Source organism: Tachyglossus aculeatus, chromosome 21 (genome assembly GCF_015852505.1).
Source record: "Tachyglossus aculeatus isolate mTacAcu1 chromosome 21, mTacAcu1.pri, whole genome shotgun sequence".
Classification (NCBI taxonomy): domain Eukaryota; kingdom Metazoa; phylum Chordata; class Mammalia; order Monotremata; family Tachyglossidae; genus Tachyglossus; species Tachyglossus aculeatus.
In genome coordinates this window covers 23,815,253-23,839,135 of record NC_052086.1, presented here as the reverse complement: position 1 = coordinate 23,839,135, position 23,883 = coordinate 23,815,253, and the positions used below count along the sequence as shown (strand labels likewise).

General features: G+C 49.6%; 1 protein-coding gene across 8 annotated transcripts in view; it reads left to right on the top strand.

The window, feature by feature from the left end:
• KDM2B (lysine demethylase 2B) overlaps positions 1-23,883 on the top strand; it is a 159,031-nt gene that overhangs the window by 29,558 nt on the left and 105,590 nt on the right. For 7 of the 8 annotated variants that reach the window (XM_038762658.1, XM_038762660.1, XM_038762657.1 and 4 more), the window contains 3 exons: positions 9,258-9,351; positions 10,392-10,545; positions 19,687-19,802. In XM_038762658.1, coding sequence (XP_038618586.1) covers positions 9,258-9,351; positions 10,392-10,545; positions 19,687-19,802 — 364 coding nt within the window. Of the gene's footprint in view, positions 1-3,202; positions 3,426-9,257; positions 9,352-10,391; positions 10,546-19,686; positions 19,803-23,883 lie in introns of those variants that run through there. The other variant, XM_038762662.1, reaches the window with a different exon arrangement.

Genomic DNA, 23,883 nt, shown 5'->3' with positions numbered 1-23,883 from the left:
GGTAAGTCACTTAACTTCTCTGGGCCTCAGTTCCCTCATCGTAAAATGGGAATTAAGACTGGGAGAACCTTGAGGGACATGGACTCTGTCCAAACTGATTAGCTTGTATCTACCCCAGCACTTAGGATGCATAGTAAGTGCTTAACAAGTACTTTATATATATCATCATCATCAATCGTATTTATTGAGCACTTACTATTTGCAGAGCACTGTACTAAGCGCTTGGGAAGTACAAATTGGCAACATATAGAGACAGTCCCTACCCAACATTGGGCTCACAGTCTAAAAGAGGGAGACAGAGAACAAAACCAAACATACTAACAAAATAAAATAAATAGAATAGATATGCACAAGCAAAATAAATAAATAAATAAATAGAGTAATAAATATGTACAAACATATACATATATACAGGTGCTGTGGGGAAGGGAAGGAGGTAAGATGGGGGGATGGAGAGGGGACGAGGGGGAGAGGAAGGAATACATATATACATATGTATATATATACACATATGTATGTATATATGTATATGTATATATATGTATATGTGTGTGTGTGTGTGTGTATATATATATATATATATATATATATATATATATATATATATATATACATTTAAAGCATCCATGTGCAGTTGACCGTGTGTTAGTCACTTTACACAGCAAATCAAATGGTGTTGATTCCTGCCCTCGTGGGCTTACAGTCTTAGACAACATTAATGCAGTCAGCTGCTTATTCAGAATACCTGAACAAATACTGAACAGATGTTTAAATTAAATACAGTGGTGTATTTGCCTCGTTGACACGTTAAAGGACAAGCCAAGCCAATCCTGGAAAGCAAGTACGGTTGAGCCGGAATTTAAACTATTGGCTGAAAGGAGGTTTTTGGAATATGTTATATAGATTTCCATTTTCCAAAACCCCTGGTGATGGGTCACGGAGAGTTGGCTGGATGTGCGTCTTGGGGAGCCTGGGCGCTTTGAGATTCGGGGCTGAGTTGAGGGAGAAGGGGGTCATCTTCTCTTGGGGGGTCTTCACATCTGGAGCTGGACCAAGATGTTGTGGGGAGGCGAAGGCCTCCAAATGCAGCCCAGACCTTGGCGAGTGGGCGAGGGTCGGATCAACCCCTCTCGCCTGTGGCAGTTGGGCATCTGACCTGTGCCCTTGGACGAGGGAGAGGGGCCGTGCGTGCCGTGGTGGATAGAGCCCGGGCTTGAGAGTCAGAATGTCATGGGTTCTAATCGTGACTCCTCCTCCTGTCTGCTGTGTGGCCTTGGACAAGTCACTCAACTTCTGTGCGCCTCATTTACCTCAACTGTAAAATGGGGATTAAAGACTGTGAGCCCTCTGCGGGCCGGGGACTATGCCCAACCCGATTTGCTCATAGCCACCCTGGTGCTTGGTACAGTGCCTGGCATATAGTAAGCACTTAATCAATACTGTAATTATCATCATTCACCTCCCAGTCCCCTCTGAGCTGCTTGGAGTAGTTGATGGTGGAGCCCCTTTTAGACTGTGAGCCCACTGTTGGGTAGGGACTGCAGGGGAAGCAGCCTGGCTCAATGGAAAGAGCACGGACTTTGGAGTCAGAGGTCATGGGTTCAAATCCCGGCTCCGCCACTTGTCAGCTGTGTGACTTTGGGCAAGTCACTTCACTTCTCTGGGCCTCAGTTCCCTCATCTGTAAAATGGGGATGAAGACTGCGAGCCCCCTTGGGACAACCTGATCACCTTGTAACCTCCCCAGCGCTTAGAATGGTGCCTTGCACATAGTAAGCGCTTAATAAATGCCATGATGATTATTATTATTATATGTTGCTAACTTGTACTTCCCAAGCGCGTAGCACAGTGCTCTGCACACAGTAAGCGCTCAATAAATGCCATGATGATTATTATTATTTTATGTTGCCAACTTGTACTTCCCAAGTGCTTAGCACAGTGCTCTGCACACAGTAAGCGCTCAATAAATACGATTGATTGATTGATTCTCTATGAACAAAGGGGGGGTGAATAAAGGGAGCAAGTCAAGGCGGTATAGAAGGGAGAGACACACAGTAAGCGCTCAATAAATACGATTGATTGATTATGAACAAAGGGGGGGATGAATAAAGGGAGCAAGTCAAGGCAGTATAGAAGGGAGAGGCACACAGTAAGTGCTCAATAAATACGACTGATTGATTATGAACAAAGGGGGGGATGAATAAAGGGAGTAAGTCAAGGCGATATAGAAGGGAGAGGCACACAGTAAGTGCTCAATAAATACGATTGATTGATTCTCTATGAACAAAGGGGGGGATGAATAAAGGGAGCAAGTCAAGGCAGTATAGAAGGGAGAGGCACACAGTAAGTGCTCAATAAATACGACTGATTGATTATGAACAAAGGGGGGGATGAATAAAGGGAGTAAGTCAAGGCGATATAGAAGGGAGAGGCACACAGTAAGTGCTCAATAAATACGATTGATTGATTCTCTATGAACAAAGGGGGGGATGAATAAAGGGAGCAAGTCAAGGCGATATAGAAGGGAGAGGCACACAGTAAGCGCTCAATAAATACGATTGATTGATTATGAACAAGGGGGGATGAATAAAGGGAGCAAGTCAAGGCGATATAGAAGGGAGAGGCACACAGTAAGCGCTCAATAAATACGATTGATTGATTCTCTATGAACAAAGGGGGGGTGAATAAAGGGAGCAAGTCAAGGCGATATAGAAGGGAGAGGCACACAGTAAGCGCTCAATAAATACGATTGATTGATTCTCTATGAACAAAGGGGGGGTGAATAAAGGGAGCAAGTCAAGGCGATATAGAAGGGAGTGGCACACAGTAAGCGCTCAATAAATACGATTGATTGATTCTCTATGAACAAAGGGGGGGATGAATAAAGGGAGCAAGTCAAGGCGATATAGAAGGGAGAGGCACACAGTAAGTGCTCAGTAAATACGATTGATTGATTGAACACAGTAAGCGCTCAATAAATAGGATTGATTGATTGATTGATTGATTGATTGGAGGGGCTTGGAGGGGGAGGCCGTTCTTCCACTGTGCTTCCTCTTCCTCTATCCCGGTTTCCCGACGCTCCGGGGAGGTGGGGGGTGGCAGGCCGTTGCCGCCCCTCCCTCAAGACTTGGAGGGGGAGTCATTCCTCCCGGGGGGGGTGCGGGCCTCCATCTGAGGAAGGCCTGGTGACCGACCCACGAAGGTGGTGTTGAGTTTCAGGGTCCGGGGTGGCTCCCCGGCGGGCAGCGCCTGCTCCTGGGAGGAAGGAAGAGCGGCCTCCACTTTTCTCATTGGCCCAAACAAACACAGAAGCATCTGCTGGGGCCGGGGACGGGGGGAGAGGCTCGGGCTCCACTGCCTCCAACGAGGGCCGCTCCTCGGCCCCCCTGCCCCGACACAGGCGCCCGGGAGGAGCCCAGCCTCACGGTAACCGCCTGCAGCCCCGGCTCTCTCCCTCTCTGTGTGTGTCTGTGTGTTGCTCCTTTCGAGTTGGCTGTGTCGGCTGCTTTGTGTGGCCGTCCTCTTCCCCCCCACCCCCTCCCTCCCCGCGTGCGTCTTCCTGGCGCTAAGCAGGTCTTTGTGTGTGTGTGTGTGTGTGTGTCTGTCGTGTGAATGTGGGTGGCTGTGCTCGCGTGGGTGTCATGTAGGCGATTGTGTTGGCGTGTGTGTGTGTGTAGTGTGAGTGTGGGCGATTCAGCCCGCGGGGCGGGTATGGAGTGGGGATGTGCGTTTCTGGGGATCGAGTTGGTTGATCCCTTCCTCCCTTCGAGGCCCTACTGAGCCCTCACCTCCTCCAGGAGGCCTTCCCAGACTGAGCCCCTTCCTTCCTCTCCCCCTCTCCATCCCCCCATCTTACCTCCTTCCCTTCCCCACAGCACCTGTATATATGTTTGTACATATTTATTGATTGATTGATTTTACTTGTACATATCTATTCTATTTATTTTATTTTGTTAGCATGTTTGGTTTTGTTCTCTGTCTCCCCCTTCTAGACTGTGAGCCCACGGTTGGGTAGGGACTGTCTCTATATGTTGCCAACTTGTACTTACTTCCCAAGCGCTTAGTACAGTTTTATTACTCTATTAATCTTGTACATATCTATTCTATTTATTTTATTTTGTTAGTATGTTTGGTTTTGTTCTCTGTCTCCCCCTTCTAGACTGTGAGCCCACTGTTGGGTAGGGACTGTCTCGATATGTTGCCAATTTGTACTTCCCAACCGCTTAGTAGAGCTTTATTACTCTATTGATTGATTGATTGATTTTACTTGTACCTATCTATTCTATTTATTTTATTTTGTTAGTATGTTTGCTTTTGTTTTCTGTCTCCCCCTTCTAGACTGTGAGCCCACTGTTGGGTAGGGCTGTCTCTATATGTTGCCAACTTGGACTTCCCAAGCGCTTAGTACAGTGCTCTGCACCCAGTAAGCACTCAATAAATACGATTGATTGATTGATTGATTGATTTGTTCTCTGTCTCCCCCTTCTAGACTGTGAGCCCACTGTTGGGTAGGGACTGTCTCTATATGTTGCCAACTTGTACTTCCCAAGCACTTAGTACAGTTTTATTACTCTATTTATTGATTGATTTATTTTACTTGTACATATCTATTCTATTTATTTTATTTTGTTAGTATGTTTGGATTTGTTCTCTGTCTCCCCCTTCTACACTGTGAGCCCACTGTTGGGTAGAGACTGTCTCTATATGTTGCCAACCTGTACTTCCTAAGCGCTTAGTACAGCTTTATTACTCTGTTGATTTATTTTACTTGTACATATCTATTCTATTTTATTTTGTTAGCATGTTTGGTTTTGTTCTCTGTCTCCCCCTTCTAGACTGTGAGCCCTCTGTTGGTTAGGGACTGTCTCTATATGTTGCCGACTTGTACTTCCCAAGCGCTTAGTACAGTGCTCTGCACACAGTAAGCGCTCAATAAATACGATTGATTGATTGATTTGTTCTCTGTCTCCCCCTCCTAGACTGTGAGTCCACTGTTGGGTAGGGACTGTCTCTATATGTTGCCAACTAGTACTTCCCAAGCGCTTAGTACAGTTTTATTACTCTATTTATTTATCTTGTACATATCTATTCTATTTATTTTATTTTGTTAGTATGTTTGGTTTTGTTCTCTGTCTCCCCCTTCTAGGCTGTGAGCCCACTGTTGGGTAGGGACTGTCTCTATATGTTGCCAACTTGTACTTCCCAAGCGCTTAGTACAGCTTTATTACCCTATTTATTGATTGATTTATTTTACTTGTACATATCTATTCTATTTATTTTATTTTGTTAGTATGTTTGGTTTCCTTCTCTGTCTCCCCCTTCTAGACTGTGAGCCCACTGTTGGGTAGGGACTGTCTCTAGATGTTGCCAACTTGGACTTCCCAAGCGCTTAGTCCAGTGCTCTGCACACAGTAAGCGCTTGATAAATACGCTTGATTTATCGATCGGGGTCTCAGAAGGAGGGCTGGGAGCCGGGTCGCCTTTGGCTGTGTGAGTGTGTGCGCCGTCTGCCTGTCGTTTTGGGATGTGTGTCTTTGTGTAGGGGAGTGGAGAGGGTGGTGCGTGTGTGTGTGTGTTGGTGTGTGCCGCCGGCTCCTTGCCGACTTGGGCCGAGCGGAGGCTGTGAGCCCACTGTTGGGTAGGGACTGTCTCTATATGTTGCCAACTTGGACTTCCCAAGCGCTTAGTACAGTGCTCTGCATACAGTAACTGCTCAATAAATACGATTGATTGATTGAGGCGCCCAACTCGTGGCAAGTTGGAGGCAGCGGGAGGCGGTCCGTGGCCCGGCCCGGGCAGGAAGGGGGCCACCCCCTGGTTTTTAGAAACCCAAGAGGTTTCTGGGGAGTGAAAGTTGGGCTGCAGGTGCGCGGGAACCGGTGCTGCCGAGTCAGGGAGGGGGTGACAGACCCCGGGGCCGCTCGGCCCTCTGCCCTTCCCCCAGGCAACTCCAATGGTCGTGGGGGGAAAAAGGCGGGGCGGCCGGCCGGAAGGAGGCCGGGGCCATAGGCCGCCGGGGCGGGAGATTAGCCGGGGCCTTGCGGACCCCATGTGACTGTGGGCTGGGTGTTTGTGTGTCCGCTTTGGACGAGGAAGCCGTAGAGGTCAGTGCAAAGGCATTGTGCCAGAGTCATCGGGGAGGAGCTGCGGTCGTGCCCGCTCACCTTCTCGCCAACCGGAGCCCTGGTCCACCCAGCAGCGCCAACTGATGCCATCTCTCGATGGGGTCTGGGGGAGGGACGGGCACGGCAGGCTCCCAGGGCCCCCGCTGTCGGACCTTTAAAGGGCTCCGGTCTCGCCCGGCACCCCCTGGCCGGCCTGGGGAACGTGGGGCCCTCTCTGAAGGGAAGAAACTTGACCCTCTCTGAGGGGAAAGGAGGGCCGCCCTCACTGAGGGGAAGAAGTTGACCCTCTGAGGGGCAGGAGCTCTACTGCCTCTGAGGAGAAAGGAGGTTGGCCCTCTCTGAGGAGCAGGACCTCAACTGTCTCTGAGGGGCAGGAGGTCGGCCCGCTCCGAGGGGCAGGAAATCTACTTTCTCTGAGGGGAAGAAGCTCGACCCACTCTGAGGAGTAGGAGGTTGGCCCTCCCCGAGGGGCAAGAGTTCGGCCCTCTCTGAGGAGCAGGAGTTCAACTGTCTCTGAGGGGCAGGAGGTCGGCCCTCTCTGAGGGGCAGGCGATCTACTTTCTCTGAGGGGAAGAAGCTTGACCCTCTCTGAGGAGTAGGAGGTCGGCCTTCCCCGAGGGGCAGGAGGTCGGCCCTCCCCGAGGGGCAGGAGGTCGGCCCTCCCCGAGGGGCAGGAGGTCGGCCCTCCCCGAGGGGCAGGAGTTTGGCCTTCCCCTAGGGGCAGGAGTTCGGCCCTCCCCGAGGGGCAGGAGTTCGGCCCTCCCCGAGGGGCAGGAGTTCGGCCCTCCCCGAGGGGCAGGAGTTCGGCCCTCTCCGAGGGGCAGGAGTTCGGCCCTCTCCGAGGGGCAGGAGTTTGACCCTCTCCGAGGGGCAGGAGATCTACTTTCTCTGAGGGAAGAAGCTCTACCGTCTCTGAGGGGCAGGAGCTCTACTTTCTCTGAGGGGAAGAAGCTCGGCCCTCTCTGAGGGGCAGGAGGTTGGCCCTCTCTGAGGGGCAGGAGCTCGAGTCTCTGAGGGGAAAGGAGGTCTGCCCACTCTGAAGGGCAGGAGTTCGACTGTCTCTGAGGGGCAGGAGGTCGGCCCTCTCTGAGGGGAAGGAGCGGGGAGGGGGAGTCCCCAGGAGGCCGGACTTTCAGCCAAATGGAGCTGCCTCAAGTCAACAACAAAGTGGAGGGAGCAAACTTGAGGAAGTTGAGGGCCCGGGCCGGTCACCTCTGAGGCCCAGGACGGGGCGGAAAGTGGGTCCGGATGAAAGGCAGCCCCCTCCCCCGAGTGGGGACACCCGCCCACCGATCGGCCCCAGTGCCCGAAACCCACCCTTTTGTGGGTGGGTGGGGTCTGGAACTGAAGAGTGACCCATTGTTTATAAAATTTCCTCAGTCTCCTGCTTGGCCCCCGGGGCCAGGAGAGAGCAGAATCCAAAGGAAGATTTTTCTTTTCCCTAAGGAAGATTTTTTTTTCTAAGAGTACAGGAGCGATCCTCTGAAACAGAAGATGATAATAAGCCCTCATTAAGCCGTCACAATGTGCCAGACACTGTGCCCGTTAAGCCTTCATTATGTGCCAGACACTGTGCGGTACAAAAGAGTCAGAGGAGAGGTGTATTTCAGGTGCTTTCAAAGCCCGTTCCCCACTTGGCCGTTCCCCACTTGGCCGGCAAGGTTCATGAATATCTACTCTTACCCCTAAACCCGCCCTTGGGGTGGGGGTCGTCCTTGACCAGGGGTGCCCAGTGGGGCTTGGGAGTAGGTCCAGGAGGTAGATGGGGGGAGGGAGTGGGGAGGCCTCATCCTCCGGCCATCGGAGCGTGCCCGCGCAAACCCTCCAGCGACCCCCGGCAGCCCCACCGCTGCGCCTGTCTTCGTGACAGCACTGCGTCCCGTTCTGTCAACTACAGCCCTTGATGGGGGTTGCTAGGCAGCAGGGCTCTGATGTTCCAGGAGCCATTCTGATTTGCCAGCTCCTTGCAGACACATGGTTAAGGTTCGTTCCAGCCTATCGTCTGGAGGGCCGCGGGCACGCCGTTTGCATACTGCTGAGCTCTTCTCCACCTGAATGTGAGGAGGAAAGGGGGGGTGGTGGGGTGGTGGTGGGAAAATAATAATACAAAAATCCCCAGGTCCACAGAGAGCTTCCTGGACTGGGTCCTGCTCCTTCTGCTCCTCCCTGCCCCTCCACCCCATACCCTACCCTTCCCCCCTGCCCAAATCATGGAAAAGGAATGTGGAGCAAGGAAAGAGGTTAGTGGGGTAAGCGAATGTGTGTGTGTGTGTGTTTGTGTGCATGCGCGTGTGTGTGTGTGCTCGCTTCTTGGTACTGTGCTGTGAGGTATGGGAGTGAGGAGAGCTGCTGTGATTCGGCCATTAGTTTCCAGTGAAGCTGAAGCCTGGGGGACTGGAAAGGAGAGAGGAGAGGTGGTGGACAGGAGGGTTTATTTGGCTTATGTGTGGGTGGGTCTTGCCCCCAGTATTTGTCCCACCCTGCCCTCTTCAACTCTTTTGCCCCCCCCCCCCCCCAAGGAGAACAGAGTATCTCTCTGGGGCTGGGTCCAGAGAGATGCCGAAAGTCTCTCTTTCCCTCCCTTGCACGCAATGCTGCTGTGGAAGGGAGCAAAGCCGTTAGATCTTCTGAGCTTGGGGAAAGTAGGGGGTGGGGGAACTGATGGCCGGGAGTCCTCTGGGTCAGAAGAGCTGCTCACAACTTTGTTCCAGGAGCCGACCTCCAAGAGAGAGGGGTGGGAAGGGAAGAACCTCACGGAAACTTTTGATGGCTGCAAGGCTGGCAGCTAGAAATCCATGGAAGCTCAAGAATGAGAAAAGCCAGTGTATAACTTATTAGATAAAAAAAACTCAACCAAAAAAAAAAAAATCCTGGCCTTTCACAGCCAGGAGCATCTGCTAACAACACCCCTGCAACCAGCATCAAACTCCTAGGGACTTTCCCGAGGTGGGAATTAGTATTTGGTTTGGATTAAAAAAAACTAAAACAAGAAGCAAACAAAAAAACCTCAGATTTCAGTGATTTATGAAGGATCTTGAGAAGGGCAATGTCACGTCTCCTCTTTGCCCCCTGTGAAAGCAATTGCATAATTTTCCTTCTCTTCTCCCTCCCCTCCCTCCATCTATTTCTGCAGGTACTGTCTGATGAGTGTGAAAGGCTGCTTCACTGACTTCCACATTGACTTTGGAGGCACCTCTGTTTGGTACCACGTTTTTCAGGGTGGGAAGGTGAGTGGGAGGAGAGGCCCGGAAACTCTCGAGAGTTTACATTACTTCTGCCAAGGGGTGGTTGAGGGGCTGTGGTCACCCCAGAGCTGACTGGAGTGTCCTCCTGTTTTCCTGGCTTTTTTTAAAGAGAGCGGGCAAGGATAGGGGACCTGTAATATAGAGCGGCTGGGGAGGGAATCAATGGGAGAAGGGTTTGGGGAACCTCCTTCTCCCTCAGATGAAAGAAGCTGTCCTTGACACCCAGCTCAAGGGCCCAGCCACTCTTCAACCTCTTGGTGCAATTCTCTGCATCTCCTGAAGACACCCTTGAGGGAATGGATTAAAAGACAGGAAAAAGAAAAGCATTTTTGTGTCGTGCTTCTTGGATTTTGGGTAGCCCTGAGTAGATAGTGTTTTGTGTGTATCTGTTTGTGGACCCGAGTGTGTGGTGTGTTTGAACCTGAATGCGTCATTATGCCAGGGCTTTTTTGCGGTTGCATTGTTGAGGGTGTATGTTAGCCTTGTGTACATGCATCTGTGTGGGTGTGGTGTGTATAATTTTGTTTATTTGCACTGAATGGTTTGGAAGAAATGCAGGGAGGCGATTATTTCTATACTCTGTTCCAGATGTTTTCCCTTCTCACATCAAGTCCAGGCAGGAGAAGGACACCTATTAGGGTTGGTTGATTGATTTATCACGAAGTTTGAGAAACAGCCTTCTAGTCCCCGGGCCCAGTCAAGGAAAGATAACGGGCCATAAAAACTGCCTGGCAAGGGAGCTAGAATTAAGATCTCCACAAACCCTCGTGAGCTGAGCCAAGGTCCAGGGTGGGGCATGCGTCACGGCTCTGTCACCTTGATGTCAGAAGCCGTGGGACTGCCCCTCAATTCCCCCAGCTCGATTTCTTGGGTTTGAGCTGGGGAGTCCACTTCAAACAGGCTCAAGAAGGTATGGTAGCTTTCCCTAGGATCTTATGAAATAGGTTCCCTGGAGCTGGGAAAGCCAAGGGTATCAGGGGTGGCACTCCATTTGGATTTGATTGGATCATTTCCCTTTTCAGATCTTCTGGCTGATCCCACCGACCCTGCACAACTTGGAGCTGTATGAAGAGTGGGTGTTGTCGGGCAAGCAGAGCGACATCTTCCTGGGAGACCGGGTGGAACGGTGCCAAAGAATTGAGCTGAAACAGGGGAACACATTCTTTATCCCCTCAGGTAGGAGCTGGGGTCTGGAGGCTATGGGGGTGCCTAGGATGGTTCTGTTTCTGGCTGAGGTGGTTCTGTCAATCAATCATTCAGTTAATCAGCGGCATTTATTGGGGGTTGTACGGTTGGAAGCACCTTCCTGCCTCCTAGTTGAGCTCAGTAGGTGAAGGGCCCTTTGGGAGAGTCCCAGAGGAGGAGAGAGGGAGCAGCTGGGCTGCCCCAACCACCCTGAATCACTGTTTGCTCTGAAAAGAAAGAGTCAAACTCCCTCTTTGGGATCTTCACCTCAGTGGTCCATGGCCCTGGCCAGGGGCCCATGAGGGGCTGGCACCCCATACCTTGGTTTTCTTCAAACGATACTTCAAGGCCACCACCTGGATACTCTTAAAGATGTCTCAGTGTTTCTGATGGCAGGCCGGGTCTACGTGGGAGGGAAAGGTTTTCCAAAGTGGGAAGAGGAGACCCCTGTTGCAGACTGAGGGATTTTCAGGATGGTAGTTGTGTTTCCACTTGAAGTTTTCCATCGGGAGCCCTCAGGCTTGACCTGGCCTGGAAATTGGGCCTAGAGGAGGAGGCTGAGACTGGAAGGGAGATGGCAAGGAAGACTTTGAGAAAATAACCCCTCTAGGCACTGGTTCCTGAGACAAGCTGGTGGTGAGCATGAGAGGTGCCTAATAAAACATCCCTGCTTACAAGAAGCTTACAGGCTAGAAGGGGAAACAAGTGTTAAAGTAACTCATAAGGATATGTAGCTAAGTGCCTTAGGGTTAGCGGAGGGGTGAGTATCAAAATGCTTTAGGGGAACAGGTCGCTGAGTGGACCTAAACTCTGGCCTGGAGCCTCTAGACTGTAAGCTCATTCCTTTAGCCTGTAAGCTTATTATGGGCAGGGAATGTGTCTGCTGATTCTGTGGCATTGTACCCTCCCAAGTGCTTAGACCAGTGCTCTGTACATAGTAAGCGCTCAGGAAGTACCATTCATTGATTGATTGTTAGAACTGGAGTCCTTGTTACTGTAACCCAGCTCTCTTTGGCTACGTGTCTTTCGGTGGAACCGACTGGGCCGAAGTATAGTGGTCAGTCATCAAGTTTTACAGTGGGAGGTCTGTTAACAGCTGATCTTACCCCAGCCAGGACATTCACTTTTATACTCCCTTGTTCTCAGGGCTGAGCTTCTTTTAGACTGTGAGCCCACTCTTTTAGACTGTGAGCCCACTGTTGGGTAGGGACTGTCTCTATATGTTGCCAGCTTGTACTTCCCAAGCGCTTAGTACAGTGCTCTGCACACAGTAAGCGCTCAATAAATACGATTGATTGATTGATTGTGGCTTCACCCTGCTGGGTTCTGCTCGAGGTCACGTGAACCTGGGTAGGGAACATAGTGTCTTGGGAGCAAGTGATGGGGGTTGAGGGATCAGGACATCACAAAGAAATGTTCTCAGTGCGGGGTGATTTTTCACAAAAATGGCATTAGTTTGACTCCATCACATTATGCTGCATGGTAGGGTTACCTGAGTGACATTACGTGTGTTGGGGGCTCTGGCCGTGACAGGTCCAAGATGTTTCTGGAAGCATGGGTATCACCGTGTTGGTAATCTAATCAAGCTCATCTCTAACTAGTTGTTCAGCTGAAATGATGGCTTGATGATGGACAGCTAGCAGTCTGCCCATGGGGTGGCTGGGCCCTGTTTTCGGGAGAAGGGGGTAGCTTCACCCAATTAAGCGTGTGCAGCTGAGAATGACAGACAGCTTTTTGGGAAGGATCTGACACCAGTCCTGGATCCTTGGCTCCTGATGGTCTCCAGTGCCCTGACCTGCGCTTTGGTTGTTTGCCTGGTAGTTTTCCATTGTTTTAGGCCGAGCTGGGGTGCATCATCATCATCATCATCATCAATCGTATTTATTGAGCGCTTACTATGTGCAGAGCACTGTACTAAGCGCTTGGGAAGTACAAATTGGCAACATATAGAGACATTCCCTACCCAACAGTGGGCTCACAGTCTAAAAGGGGGAGACAGAGAACAAAACCAAACATACTAACAAAATAAAATAGAATAGATATGCAGAAATAAATTAAATAAATAAATAAATAGAGTAAAAAAAAATGTACAAACATACAGGGAAATAACTCCCCCAGGTTGGATGTGTGCAGGGACTGGGCCTTGGTGACTCCTGTAGCGATTGGGTGAGGGATGGCGAGTAGCTTTTTTCTGTGTACGCTGAGGACAGGAGAAGAAAAGAGTGGACTCAAATTGCAACGAGAATGATTTAGGTTAGACCTCAGAAAGAATGGACTATGACGTATGAGGAGTTGCCTTCTGGAGATGATGAGGATCATGATGATGGTTGTTATTATAATATTAGTTATTATTTATTAAGTGCTTATTATTTGCTAAGTGGGCAGTAGATAGTAGATGCTGCTTCAAGAGAAGCAGCGTGGCTCTGGAGAGAGCTCGGGCTTTGGAGTCAGAGGTCATGGGTTCAAATTCCGGCTCCGCCAATTGTCAGCTGTGTAACTTTGGGCAAGTCACTTCATTTCTCTGGGCCTCAGTTACCTCATCTGTAAAATGGGGATTAAGACTGTGAGCTCCCCCACGGGACAACCTGATCACCTTGTAACCTCCCCAGCGCTTAGTACAGTGCTTTGCACATAGTAAGCGCTTAATAAATGCCATAAAAAAAAAGATAGGCTTAGTGGAAAGAGCACGGGCCTGGGAGGCAGAGGATCAATCAATCAATCAATCGTATGTATTGAGCGCTTATTGTGTGCAGAGCACTGTACTAAGCGCTTGGGAAGTACAAGTTGGCAACGTATAGAGACAGTCCCTACCCAACAGTGGGCTCACAGTCTAAAAGGTTGATGTGGGTTTGTAATCCCAGCTCTGCCAATTGCTTGCTTTGTGACCTTGGGCAAGTCACTTAACTTCTGTGCCTCAGTTACCTCATCTGTTAAATGGAGATTAAATCCTCTTCCCTCCAATTTGGCTGTGAGCCCTTTGTGGAACAGGGACTGTGTCCAACCTGATAAAGTTGTATCTATCCTAGCACTTAGAACATACTTGACTCTTAGTAAGCACTTTAAAAAATATGATAATAATTATGGTATTTGTCAAGCCCTCACTATGTGCCGGGCACTGTACTAAGCTCTGTGGAGGGTACAAGCAAATCGGGTTGGACACGGTCCCTGTCCCACGTGGGGTTTACAGGCCCAAGCCCCATTTCACAGATGAGGTAACTGAGGCTCAGAGAAGTGAAGTGACTTGCCCAAGGTCACACAGCAGACAAGTGGCAGAGCCAGGATTAGAACTCATGACCTTTGGCCTGCCAGGCCTGTGGAGAGTGCTCTATCCACTATGCCATGCTACTTCTTAAGATATTCAGATCAGAGTCCCTGTCCTACGTGGGGCTCACTGTCTTAAGAAGGTACTTTATCCCCATTCTAGGGATGGAGAAACTGTGAATGACTTTCCCAAGGTCACACGGAGTAGTACAGTGGCAGAGTTGGGCTTAAAAGCCCTGGTTCTGTGCCCTTCTAGGCCATACTGCCTTTTTTTATTAGAAAAAAACAAACAAACATAAAAAAAGGGTAGGTAACTCTCATCCCCGGGGTGGTTTGAATATGGTCTGGCCTGAAGGTAGAGAAATGGACTAATGACCTCTTGTTGTCCTTTTCCCTGAATTCTATCAAAACACCTGAGGTGGGGGAATCTTAATACCTGTCCTTCCTCAGGAACCCTGTTCTGTTGGACAGACCTCTCTGGAGCACCTAAGGAGAGGGAGGGAGCAGAGCTACCATAGGGCTTACCTCCTTCCTAACCCTGGACACACAGAACAGCCCAGAAACAGCTTAGGTTAGTACAAAGAGCAGTCGGAAAACCCTTCTCCTTGTCCTGCTTCCACCTCTGCCTGTGACCTTGGGCAAATAACGGCTTCTCTCTTTCACAGAAGGATGTGTCAAAGATGAGTGAAATAAATAACTGTGAAAGTATACTCAATTCTTAGAAGGAAAAGGGGCTATTTTAATCCTAGAGGTTATTATTAGAGCTTGAACAACCCAATTACAACCTCCCCCTCCCTCCTCTTGCCCCTGCTTGGCCCAGGGCTGTTCCCAGCCCACCCAAAGCAGGTGATGCCACCGAGGAAGGCGAGAGGGTGGTGGAGGGGTGGGAGCCGCTAGTTATCTTGTCCCCCTCCAGCTTGGGTTGCTGGGCAGGGAGTAGCGCAGAAATATCACAGCCAGCAGGGTGCTAACCCCCAAACTAGGTTTTGGTTGTGCCACTGTTGCAGGACCACCGGAGAAATCCAGGACCACGAGAGAGATCCTGGAGCAGCCGAAGCTGTGGTAGTTGGGTGACTGGAATCCCCTTTAGGGATCCAGGGGGCCCGGGGTCTGCTGCCAGGGGCTTTCCCAAATGTGTCAATCAGTCATATTTACTGAGTGCTTAGTGGGTTCAGAGCACTGTAGTAGGCACTTGGGAGAGTACAGTATAACATTAAACAAACATATTCCTTGCCCCAATGAGCTTAAAGCCTAGAAGGGGAGACAGATATTAATATTAATAAATAAATTACAGACGTGGACATACGTGCTCTGGGGTTGGGAGCAGGGGTGAATAAAGGGAGCAAGTCAGGGCGGTGCAGAAGGGAATGGAAGAAGAGGAAAGGAGGGCTCAGCAGGAAAGGCCTCGAGAGGAAAGGACTGAAGGCTGTACCCCCTTATTTCCCCCCCACCAACTTCCTTGACACCCAGGTGGGGCTTGGGATGGAGGATAGGTCATTTGGGCTTCTTCCTGCACCTCTTCCACCTTGGCACCCAGGCCAGCTGTCCCATCTGACCCTCCTGCCCTCAGTTTTAACCTTAACCAGTATATTGTCATCAGCGCCCACAGTTGTGCCAGGCATGACCCAGAACATTCTCCACCAATCCCCTTAGAGGGCCTTGTGAAAGGTGGATGGTTCTCTACATTGTTTTCCCTTTTTTGTTTGGGTTTTTTCTGCCTTCTTTAGTTCTCCCCAAACCCCCGAGTTGGTGGCAGGAGGCTGGCATTTTGGATGGCTGCATTCTGGGTGATTGGTGGCAACCTACCTCCCATTCCTAGTTAATCATAGTATTTATTGAGTGCCTGCTGTGTGCAGAGCACTGCTCTAAGTAAGTAGACATGATCTCTGCCTTCAAGAAATGAATATCTAGCAGGTCATGGAATGCTAGCTGGAGGAGGCACCCTTTTGAAGGAAGTTGGGAAGAGGCTTGGTACTTGAGAAGAAGAGGGGAATTTCAGAGGGATAAGGCCGGGGGAATGGTTTGGGAGAAGCTGCCGAGAGACTGCTGGTGAGCTGAGATGGCCTGACCTTGGCCCCTCTTCTTTATTTACCTCGTCACCTTTCCCAGGCAACATGCTTTCTCTGGGCTAGTCCGCTAGTGAAGGCCTCAGCGATGACCGGGGGGAGAGCTACGGAGCTTTCTGAGGTAATATCCAGCTTGCATTTATGATCCTCCGGTTGGTGAAGGCTCTGCTTGCCAGTCTACCGAATGGAGTAAGCAGCCCTTGTTCTAGGACTCCCAGAAAGTAACCAGGGACTGTTGGAGAGAGTGGCTTTTTAAAAAAATTGCTCAGAGACGCCTCATTATTGTTCACATCATCCTCCATGTTTCCTTGTGGCTAGAATGTGGAAATATGGGAATAAATGGGAGCAGAATTGGGAGACTCAGCTGTGGTTAGCCCGCGCTTGTGCTACTTAGGGGTTTCAGGAGCTGTTATACTTCCTGGCCTTGGCCTGGGTGGGGAGTTGGAAGCAATGTGCAAGAAAAACCCCAGATATCTGGGAGGGAAGAGTCATTGTCTAGGACTGCCCCTGCTAAGGTGGTGAAAGCCCTGCTGGGTGACAAGTATATTTACCGTTCTCTGTCTGTGTCTTGTGCTGGGGTAAGGTGTGTTTACTGTTTGTATATGTGTGATGGTCCCAGTAATAATTACCACCTCATGCCAACCCTATAAGAGGTGGGCGGGGACAGGATTTAATTTACTGTTGGAGAAATTGGGGTGAAGTGCCTGGTTGCCTAATGTTTTGCAGTCAGTCAGAGCAGAGGGAAAAGTTGGAACTAGGTCTCCTGACTTTCCCACCAGTGCTTTGTAGTCATACAATTAAGCAGCTTTTACCATGTGCGGAGCACTGTAGTAAGTGCTGGGAAAGAGTATGCAAGAGGTAGTTAGACACGGACCCGTCCCTCGTGGAGGTTGCAGTGGTTTGTCCCCTGGGCTGGATGGTACAGCTTCCCCATAAAGAGCTGCTTCACTGCTGCAGCCCCCAAGCTCAGGGAGGAAGAGTCTGTGAAAAGCAGAGTGAGAGTGAGGTTTCTTACCTTATCCCTTTCGGCCAAGAAAGTCCATTCTGCCAGTATTTTGCCGGGCCCAGTTTTTCCCAGAGTGCTGACTGATCAGGGACTGAGGCTTCCTGGGGAGTGAAGGTTGCCCATAAGCTTGCCAAACGGGATCGAAATGATCCCCCAATTCACTTGAGGCCGAGTGGTAAGGAGAGAGGAACTGGGAAGTGTACTGGGACGTGAATTTAAGCGTAGCATGAAAGGCTCCAGTTAACTATAAGGATGGACTTCCTGTCAGTGATTGATTGGTGTCATTTGGGGGCCTCCATTTTCCTACCTCATGTGTCCTGGGAACAGAGATGAATCAATCATTCAATTAATCGGTAATTAATCATGGATTTGCACAGACTAATGACGGGGGCGGAAAACAGTTTTGTAATCCCTATTTTACAGATGAGGGAACTGAGGCGCAGATGTTAAGCGACTTGCCCAGGGGTCACACAATAGGCAAGTAGCAGAGCTGGTATTAGAACCCAGGTCCTCTGACTCTCAGGCCCTCATATTTTCCACTGTTCCATGCTGTTTCCCTTCCCTCAAGCAGCTTAAAATCCAGCAGAAAAAGTAGACATTAAATTAAAAGTAGGAGAAGCTTGCTTTGGTGTATGCCTGGGCCTTCCCATCCCAGGAACCGTGGCCTAGTCATTGCAGGTTGTTCCAGGGGCTTGCTTGGTCCATGGTGTGGAGAGTCTGGGCAAGAAGACCGCGCCTCTCCCCCCACCCTCCCCGCCCCAACTAGTCTCACCAAGACCCTGGAGAGGAAGTCAGATTGTCTGAGCAATCAATCAATCGTATTTATTGAGCGCTTACTGTGTGCAAGGACGAGATCTCTCCCACTTGGACATTCCATTGAGCTGGACCCCGGAGCCCCAACTCCCAGCTCAGGCCTGGTAAACACGAGATCTGGCCATTGGGACTCCAGCCTCAGATTCTGGCTTTGGGGAATATTACTTTAATGTAGTGATTATAATAATAATGATAATAGTAATACGTAAGTTTTTCTGGGGATCTCTAAGCTCTTTACAGACAGTAGGTTCTGCTTCCTCTTAACAACTCTGAATCGGGGGGACTCAAAAGCAAGGGAAGAAGAAGGGGTCTCACATTCCCCCAGCCAGTTCAAGGTGGATTTGGGGGTGGGATCTGGAAGACCTCGTTGCCCTTCAGGTGTCCTCTGCATTGGAGGGGGGCCTGGTCGAATTCAACTGTGGGGATGTGGCACTTGAATGTGGAGCTCAATACCACAATTATTATTTTTTAATTTATTTTTAATGGTATTTGTTAAGTGCTGCCTGTGTTTCAGTCACTGTACTAAGTGCTGGGGTAGATATAAGCTAATCAGGTTGGGCACAGTCCATGTCCCACATGGGTTTCATAGTTTTAATCCCTATTTTATAGATGAGATAACTGAGGCCCAGAGAAGTGAAGTGACTTGCCCAAGGTCACACAGCAGACAAGTGTTGGAGACGGGATTAGAACCCAGGTCCTTCTGGCTTCCAGGCCTGTGCTGTATCTTCCTCTTCCTCCTCCTCTTCCTCTTCCCCCCTGCCCACTGTGTTGGTGTCTCTTGGCCTTTGAGTCTGTATCAATCAGCTTCTCTTTGTGCCGCCCCGTTTCTGCTTCTTTCTCTTTTCTCTGCCCGTCTTCCTCCCTTCTACTCCCTGGGCCTGTTCAGCATTTTCCTATTCCAAGCAGGGGGAGCTGTCACCTCTGGTTTTGGTGGCTCCCAACTAGATTATAAGATGGGCAGAGAATGTGTGTGTTATATTGCTATATTGTACTCTCTCAAGTGCTTAGTACACTGCTCTGCACCCAGTAAGTGCTCAGTAAATATGATTGAGTGATGGACTGACTGACTCCTCCATCTCCCTGTCCTGCTGGTGCTGGAGAGGAATGTCGCTGAGAGTCCCGCAGGCAGGGACTTGTTTTCTTTCCAGTTTGCCGTGCCCAGCATCTCCGTTACTCCCCACCATTCTTCAAGACAGCCTTCCTCTCTCTCTCTGCCTGCCCAGGGGTCAGGAGAACACAGGCTGTCCAGTGGTCAGAACAGAGGCCCTTAGGCCAAACAGTAAAGGAACTGATGACTGTTTGGGATGTCTGAGGTGTTGGAGGCCTAGAAAACTGAGCTGTTGGCCAAGGAAGAGGTGTCTTTCTGCTCAGCGCCCCCAGCCAGCACACCGAGTTTGGTGTTTTCCTTAACTGTAGCTGAAGCCCAGCCTCAGTGAGTGGCCCTGCTTGGGTGCCTGGGCACTGCTGTGCTGGCTCAGGGGGCGCCCAGGAAAGCCAGAGTCCTGGATCTGGACCTTGGCTTCATCTTGGGGCTGAATCCTGTAGGGAGGGGTATTCCTCTGTGGATGCAGTTTTACACACCTCCCTCCAGAATGATGTTTAGTGTCTGGCTGCCCCATTTACAACATCATACTCGTTTTGGATGTGGGAATGTGTGCCAGTGTGAACAGTGTTTCGCACTCCTGGCCTCCTGTGTCCATTCCTGGTTTCATCAGGGAAAAGTGATGACAGCAAAGGGCACCTGTGCCCTTCATCATCTCTCATGCCTGGCCATCCTCTCCAGCTCATCTGGGCAGTTTCCAGGGAAGGTGTGACTGCACCCCGGCATTTGGCTCATTTGTTCCTTATTAAAACTAGGCTCTGCCTCCTAGCCCATTAGCCCTGTCTGTGGCTGCCCTGGGGCCTCCATACCCAGAATGGCCCCAAAGCATGGGCAATTGTTCAGGGCAGCTGATGGTCTTACCCCTCTCCCTTTTCCCTTCACAGGCTGGATCCATGCTGTCTACACCCCTGTAGATTCTCTGGTCTTTGGTGGAAACATCCTACATAGCTTTAATGTGCCTATGCAGCTGCGGATTCATGAGATTGAAGACAGAACGCGGGTAAGGCGTCTTTCTCCTCTCCTCACTGACTGGTCAGGGGGCCTAGGCTATAACAAGCCCCTTAGAGGATGGAGCAGCTGTTCAGGGTGGGAAGATGAGAGAAAGTCAGAGAAAGAGTAATAGGTCTTAAGGGTTCTCCCCCCCGGAGTACCCTCCCTGGTGGATCTGGCCCTAGTGACCTGAGGTCAGAAGCCCAACCTCCCCAGGGAGTTCTGTTTCTGGAAAGCAGAGCTCAGTTCCAGCCAAAGCCTAGAGAAGAGAAAGCTATTGGGTGATGTCATAACTGGCATCAACTATGTTCAGGGTATTTTAAGGAGAAGGTACAGACCAGTTTTCCCTGGGTCCATAGATGAATGAAAAAGAGGAACTGGGCTCCAGTTAAGAGAGATTTTGGTAGGCTGCAAGGAACAGCAGTAATAATTATAATGATAATAATAACAATGGTAATAATGGCATTTGAAAGGCCCAGTGTGCCAAACAGTGGGTGGGGGGCTGGGTAGGTTCAGGGCCATCACGTCAGATACAGTCCATGTCCCACATCTGGGCTCACCGTCTGAGAGGGAGAACAGGTATTTAATCCTCATTTTGCAGATGAGGAAACTGAGGCTCAGGGAGTTTGTGACTTGCTTGGGGTCTCATACAGTAGTCCAGCAGCAGAACTGGACCTCCCACCACCCAGCCGCATGCTGTAACCAGTAGACCATGCTGTTGGGCTGCCTCTCAGAGTGATTCAGCGCTTAGAACAGTACTTTGCACATAGTAAGCGCTTAATAAATGCCATCATCATTATTATTATTATTATTATAAAACATTGGAATGGGCTGTCAAGGGGAGGGGGTGGGATTTCCAATGTGGAAGATCTATAAGAAATGACCAGCCAGCTGTCTACCTTGGATGGTTAGTCATTCCCCCATGGGGGCTCTCCAGGTACTTTCCAACTCTGGAGAGTTGGAAAATGGTTCAAAATCCTGTTTTTATTTTGAACTCTGGGGTTCAAAACCCTCCTCCTCAGTGAAGCAGCACTGAGGGACCAAAGTGACATGGGAGAAGGCCTCTTTCAGGCTACCTTCCAGCTTTCTCTCTCCCACTGGGCTGTACAGGAGCTGCCCCACAGGTGATGAGGGAGATCTAGGTCTGAGAGCCTCCCACTTGCCCTCCAGGCTCCTCAGGGAATATAGAAAGGAGCAGAGAGACCCAAGAGTTCCTGCCTCCTTGCCCTGGGCCATCCACTCACCCCCTTAAGTGCTCCGCTTTGATTTTCCTCTCTAAGTTCAGCCTCCTGCCCTTCCGAGGAGCTAACTGTCTCCCCAGGGCCGAGGACTTATCCATCCATTGATGGATGAAATTGCTTATTAGCAGTCAGTGACTTTGTCCCGCAGTAACCAGCCTCCCTTCTTCTTTCCCTTTGGAAAACTGGGGGGAATCTGCCAGCTGCACATAGTAATAGTGATACCTGTTATACACTTGCTATGTGCTAAACGCTGTACTGGGAGCTACGGTCGATTCAGCATATTCAGATCAGACACAGTCCCTGCCCCACGTGGGGCTCACAGTGTAAGTAGGAGGAGGAACAGGTATTTAATCCCCGTTTTTCAGATGTGGAAACTGAGGCCCAGAGAATTTGAGAGACTTGCCCAAGGTCACAAAGCAGGCAAGTGGCAGAGTTAGGATTAAGAACTCATGTCCCCTGACTTTCCAGGCCTGTGCTTTTTCCACTAGGCCATGTTGGGCCCTCCCTTTCATTCAATCATATTTATTGAGCGCTTACCGTGTGCAGAGCACTGTATTAAGCGCTTGGGAGAGTACAATAGAACAATAAACACACACATTCCGTGCCCACAACGAGCTTACAGTCTAGCTTAGAGTCTAGAGTCTCTTGATCAACACTAGTTTTTTAAAATATGCTGCCATCTCTGTGGAGAAAATTGCCTTGGCCTCTTGGGCCCCAGCAAGGTATTCGTTAAGGGATCTGCCATGATAGGAATCTGCTGCAGAGGGAAGGACCATATCTTGAGATTTGCTTTGACCCCCAAAGTCCTCGATTTCTTTCTGAATGTTTTGGACACTTTGAGGCCTTTGGCTTTTGAGAATCAAATTGTTACAAATGTTTAGAGCAGGTCAGTTGAACATGTGCAGAGCACTGTACTAATCACTTGGGAGAGTATAGTACAGCAGAATTAGCAGATGCTTTCCCTGCCCATAACAAGCATACAGTTTAAAATGAGCTAAGGATTCTAATTCATGTGTTTGGCCCAAATCTACAATTCTAGTAGTAGTAATGTTAGTGGTGGTAGTTGTACTATTTACTGAGGGCCCGTTTGGGTCACTGCACTGTACTACGTGCTCAGGAAATATCAAATTAAGAAGTGACATTCCCTGCCCAGAAGGAGCTTACATTCTAAAGGGAGAGACTGACATAGAAATATTTACAAGAGTAGTCAAAATAAGTACTTGGATGTGTCATTGAGCAGGCATAGATATAAGATGGTTAGGAGTAAATTTATAAGTGCTAGAGTTGGTTAATGGGTTTTCAGATGTTCCTGAGGGCCATATTGAGTGTATGAAGCAGTTAAGAGAACCAGGAATGGATTTGTGTCAGAATTTGAGAATGCTGTACATGGGATTTGCATACGCCTTCAGTAGTTGGGGGACAGGTAGTTTTCAAGTGAAAATGCTATTATTGTTTCCCTAGATGCTTGTCCTTTCTCGGTTATTATTATGATTACCATTTCCTTTATCTTTTCTGTATTCTTTCTTGCCCTCTATCGCTGACCCAGATCCTCACCATCGGGAGGAAATGTTAGAGGTGGGGAGACGCTCAATGCCTCGGGGAGAAGGAAGGAAACTGGGAAGGCTCCAGAAAGCTGTGCCAGGGCACGGCCTGGAGTACACGGCCTTTTGGTGTTGAAAATAAACCCCCCTATGGTGATAACAAGTGCCCGTGAACACAGCCCCCTGCAAACTAGCATGTATGGCTGGGCACTCCCTAGCAAGCCTGAATAAATTAAACCAATTTGCTCGGTGGGTTAGTAGTAGTGGGGCCAGTAGGTATGTGGGGAAGCCATGAAGCTTGATGTTATGGGATCAGGCCTCCCTCTAGCTGGCTGGCCTAGGTTTTTTGGGTAAACAGAAACAATCAACCTGGGTTTTCTAAAGACTTGAAAAGCTGCTTGGGCAGAAGAAATCCTGTTTTTATTCACTATAAGCTACAGAGATTCTAGGGGAAAAGAGCCCAGCATTTCATCGGAAACCCTGGCGCTCTTCCTCATGGAGCAGAAGGAGTGTGTAATGTAGCGGAACAAGATGTGTAACATGGGAGACTCGGGAGGATTGATCTCCCTGCACGGGGAGGAATAGTGATGAATCTACAAAGATATTTGGGTTCTCTAGCCCCGGTCTCACTGGCATGGGAGGGTGTCTTTGTATGGGAAGACCCAGGGCAGGTTGATGGGAGACAGTACTGTGTTGGAACTTGCAGCAGGGTGTTTAATCCTCTTTGATTGCTGGGATTTAGAGGCATTAATAGGCAAGACCCAATTGTTAATGTCTTAGAGACTGAGACAGGGTTCAGGCACTGGCGAGAAGGCAGTGGTGACTCGGAGCCAGAGAAAACATGAAGTGCACTTGTCATGTTCCCTCCAACTTCATTTTTCATATCCCTGGGAGACTTTTTAAGAGGGCTTATGACCATTCAGAAATCGTTTTTAAGCAACCATAAAACCTATTTTCAGTTGGAAATGCCTTCTAATGAGCTACTGAGGTCAATGCTCGTTCTACTGTCCTGCAGTTTCCTTTCCTTTCTTTAAAAAAGAAAAATAAATACATTTCCCCTTATAATCTGGATTTAGAGGCGTGGGTCTCTGCCTTTCTCAACTAAGTGAGCAGTGGAAGTGCCCACCTGCCCCATTCCCTCTGGGGTCCGGGTCGGGGCCCTTGGCTAGACGGCCCACCGCCCTGTGCTGCTAAAGAGATGTCACAATGTTGCCAGGTGGGCAACTAGGGTTTGTACCTGGCTTAGAAAACTAATTGGCAAGATCGCTCTTGAATAGTCTACGTAAGGTGGTCACTAACAGATGGAAGG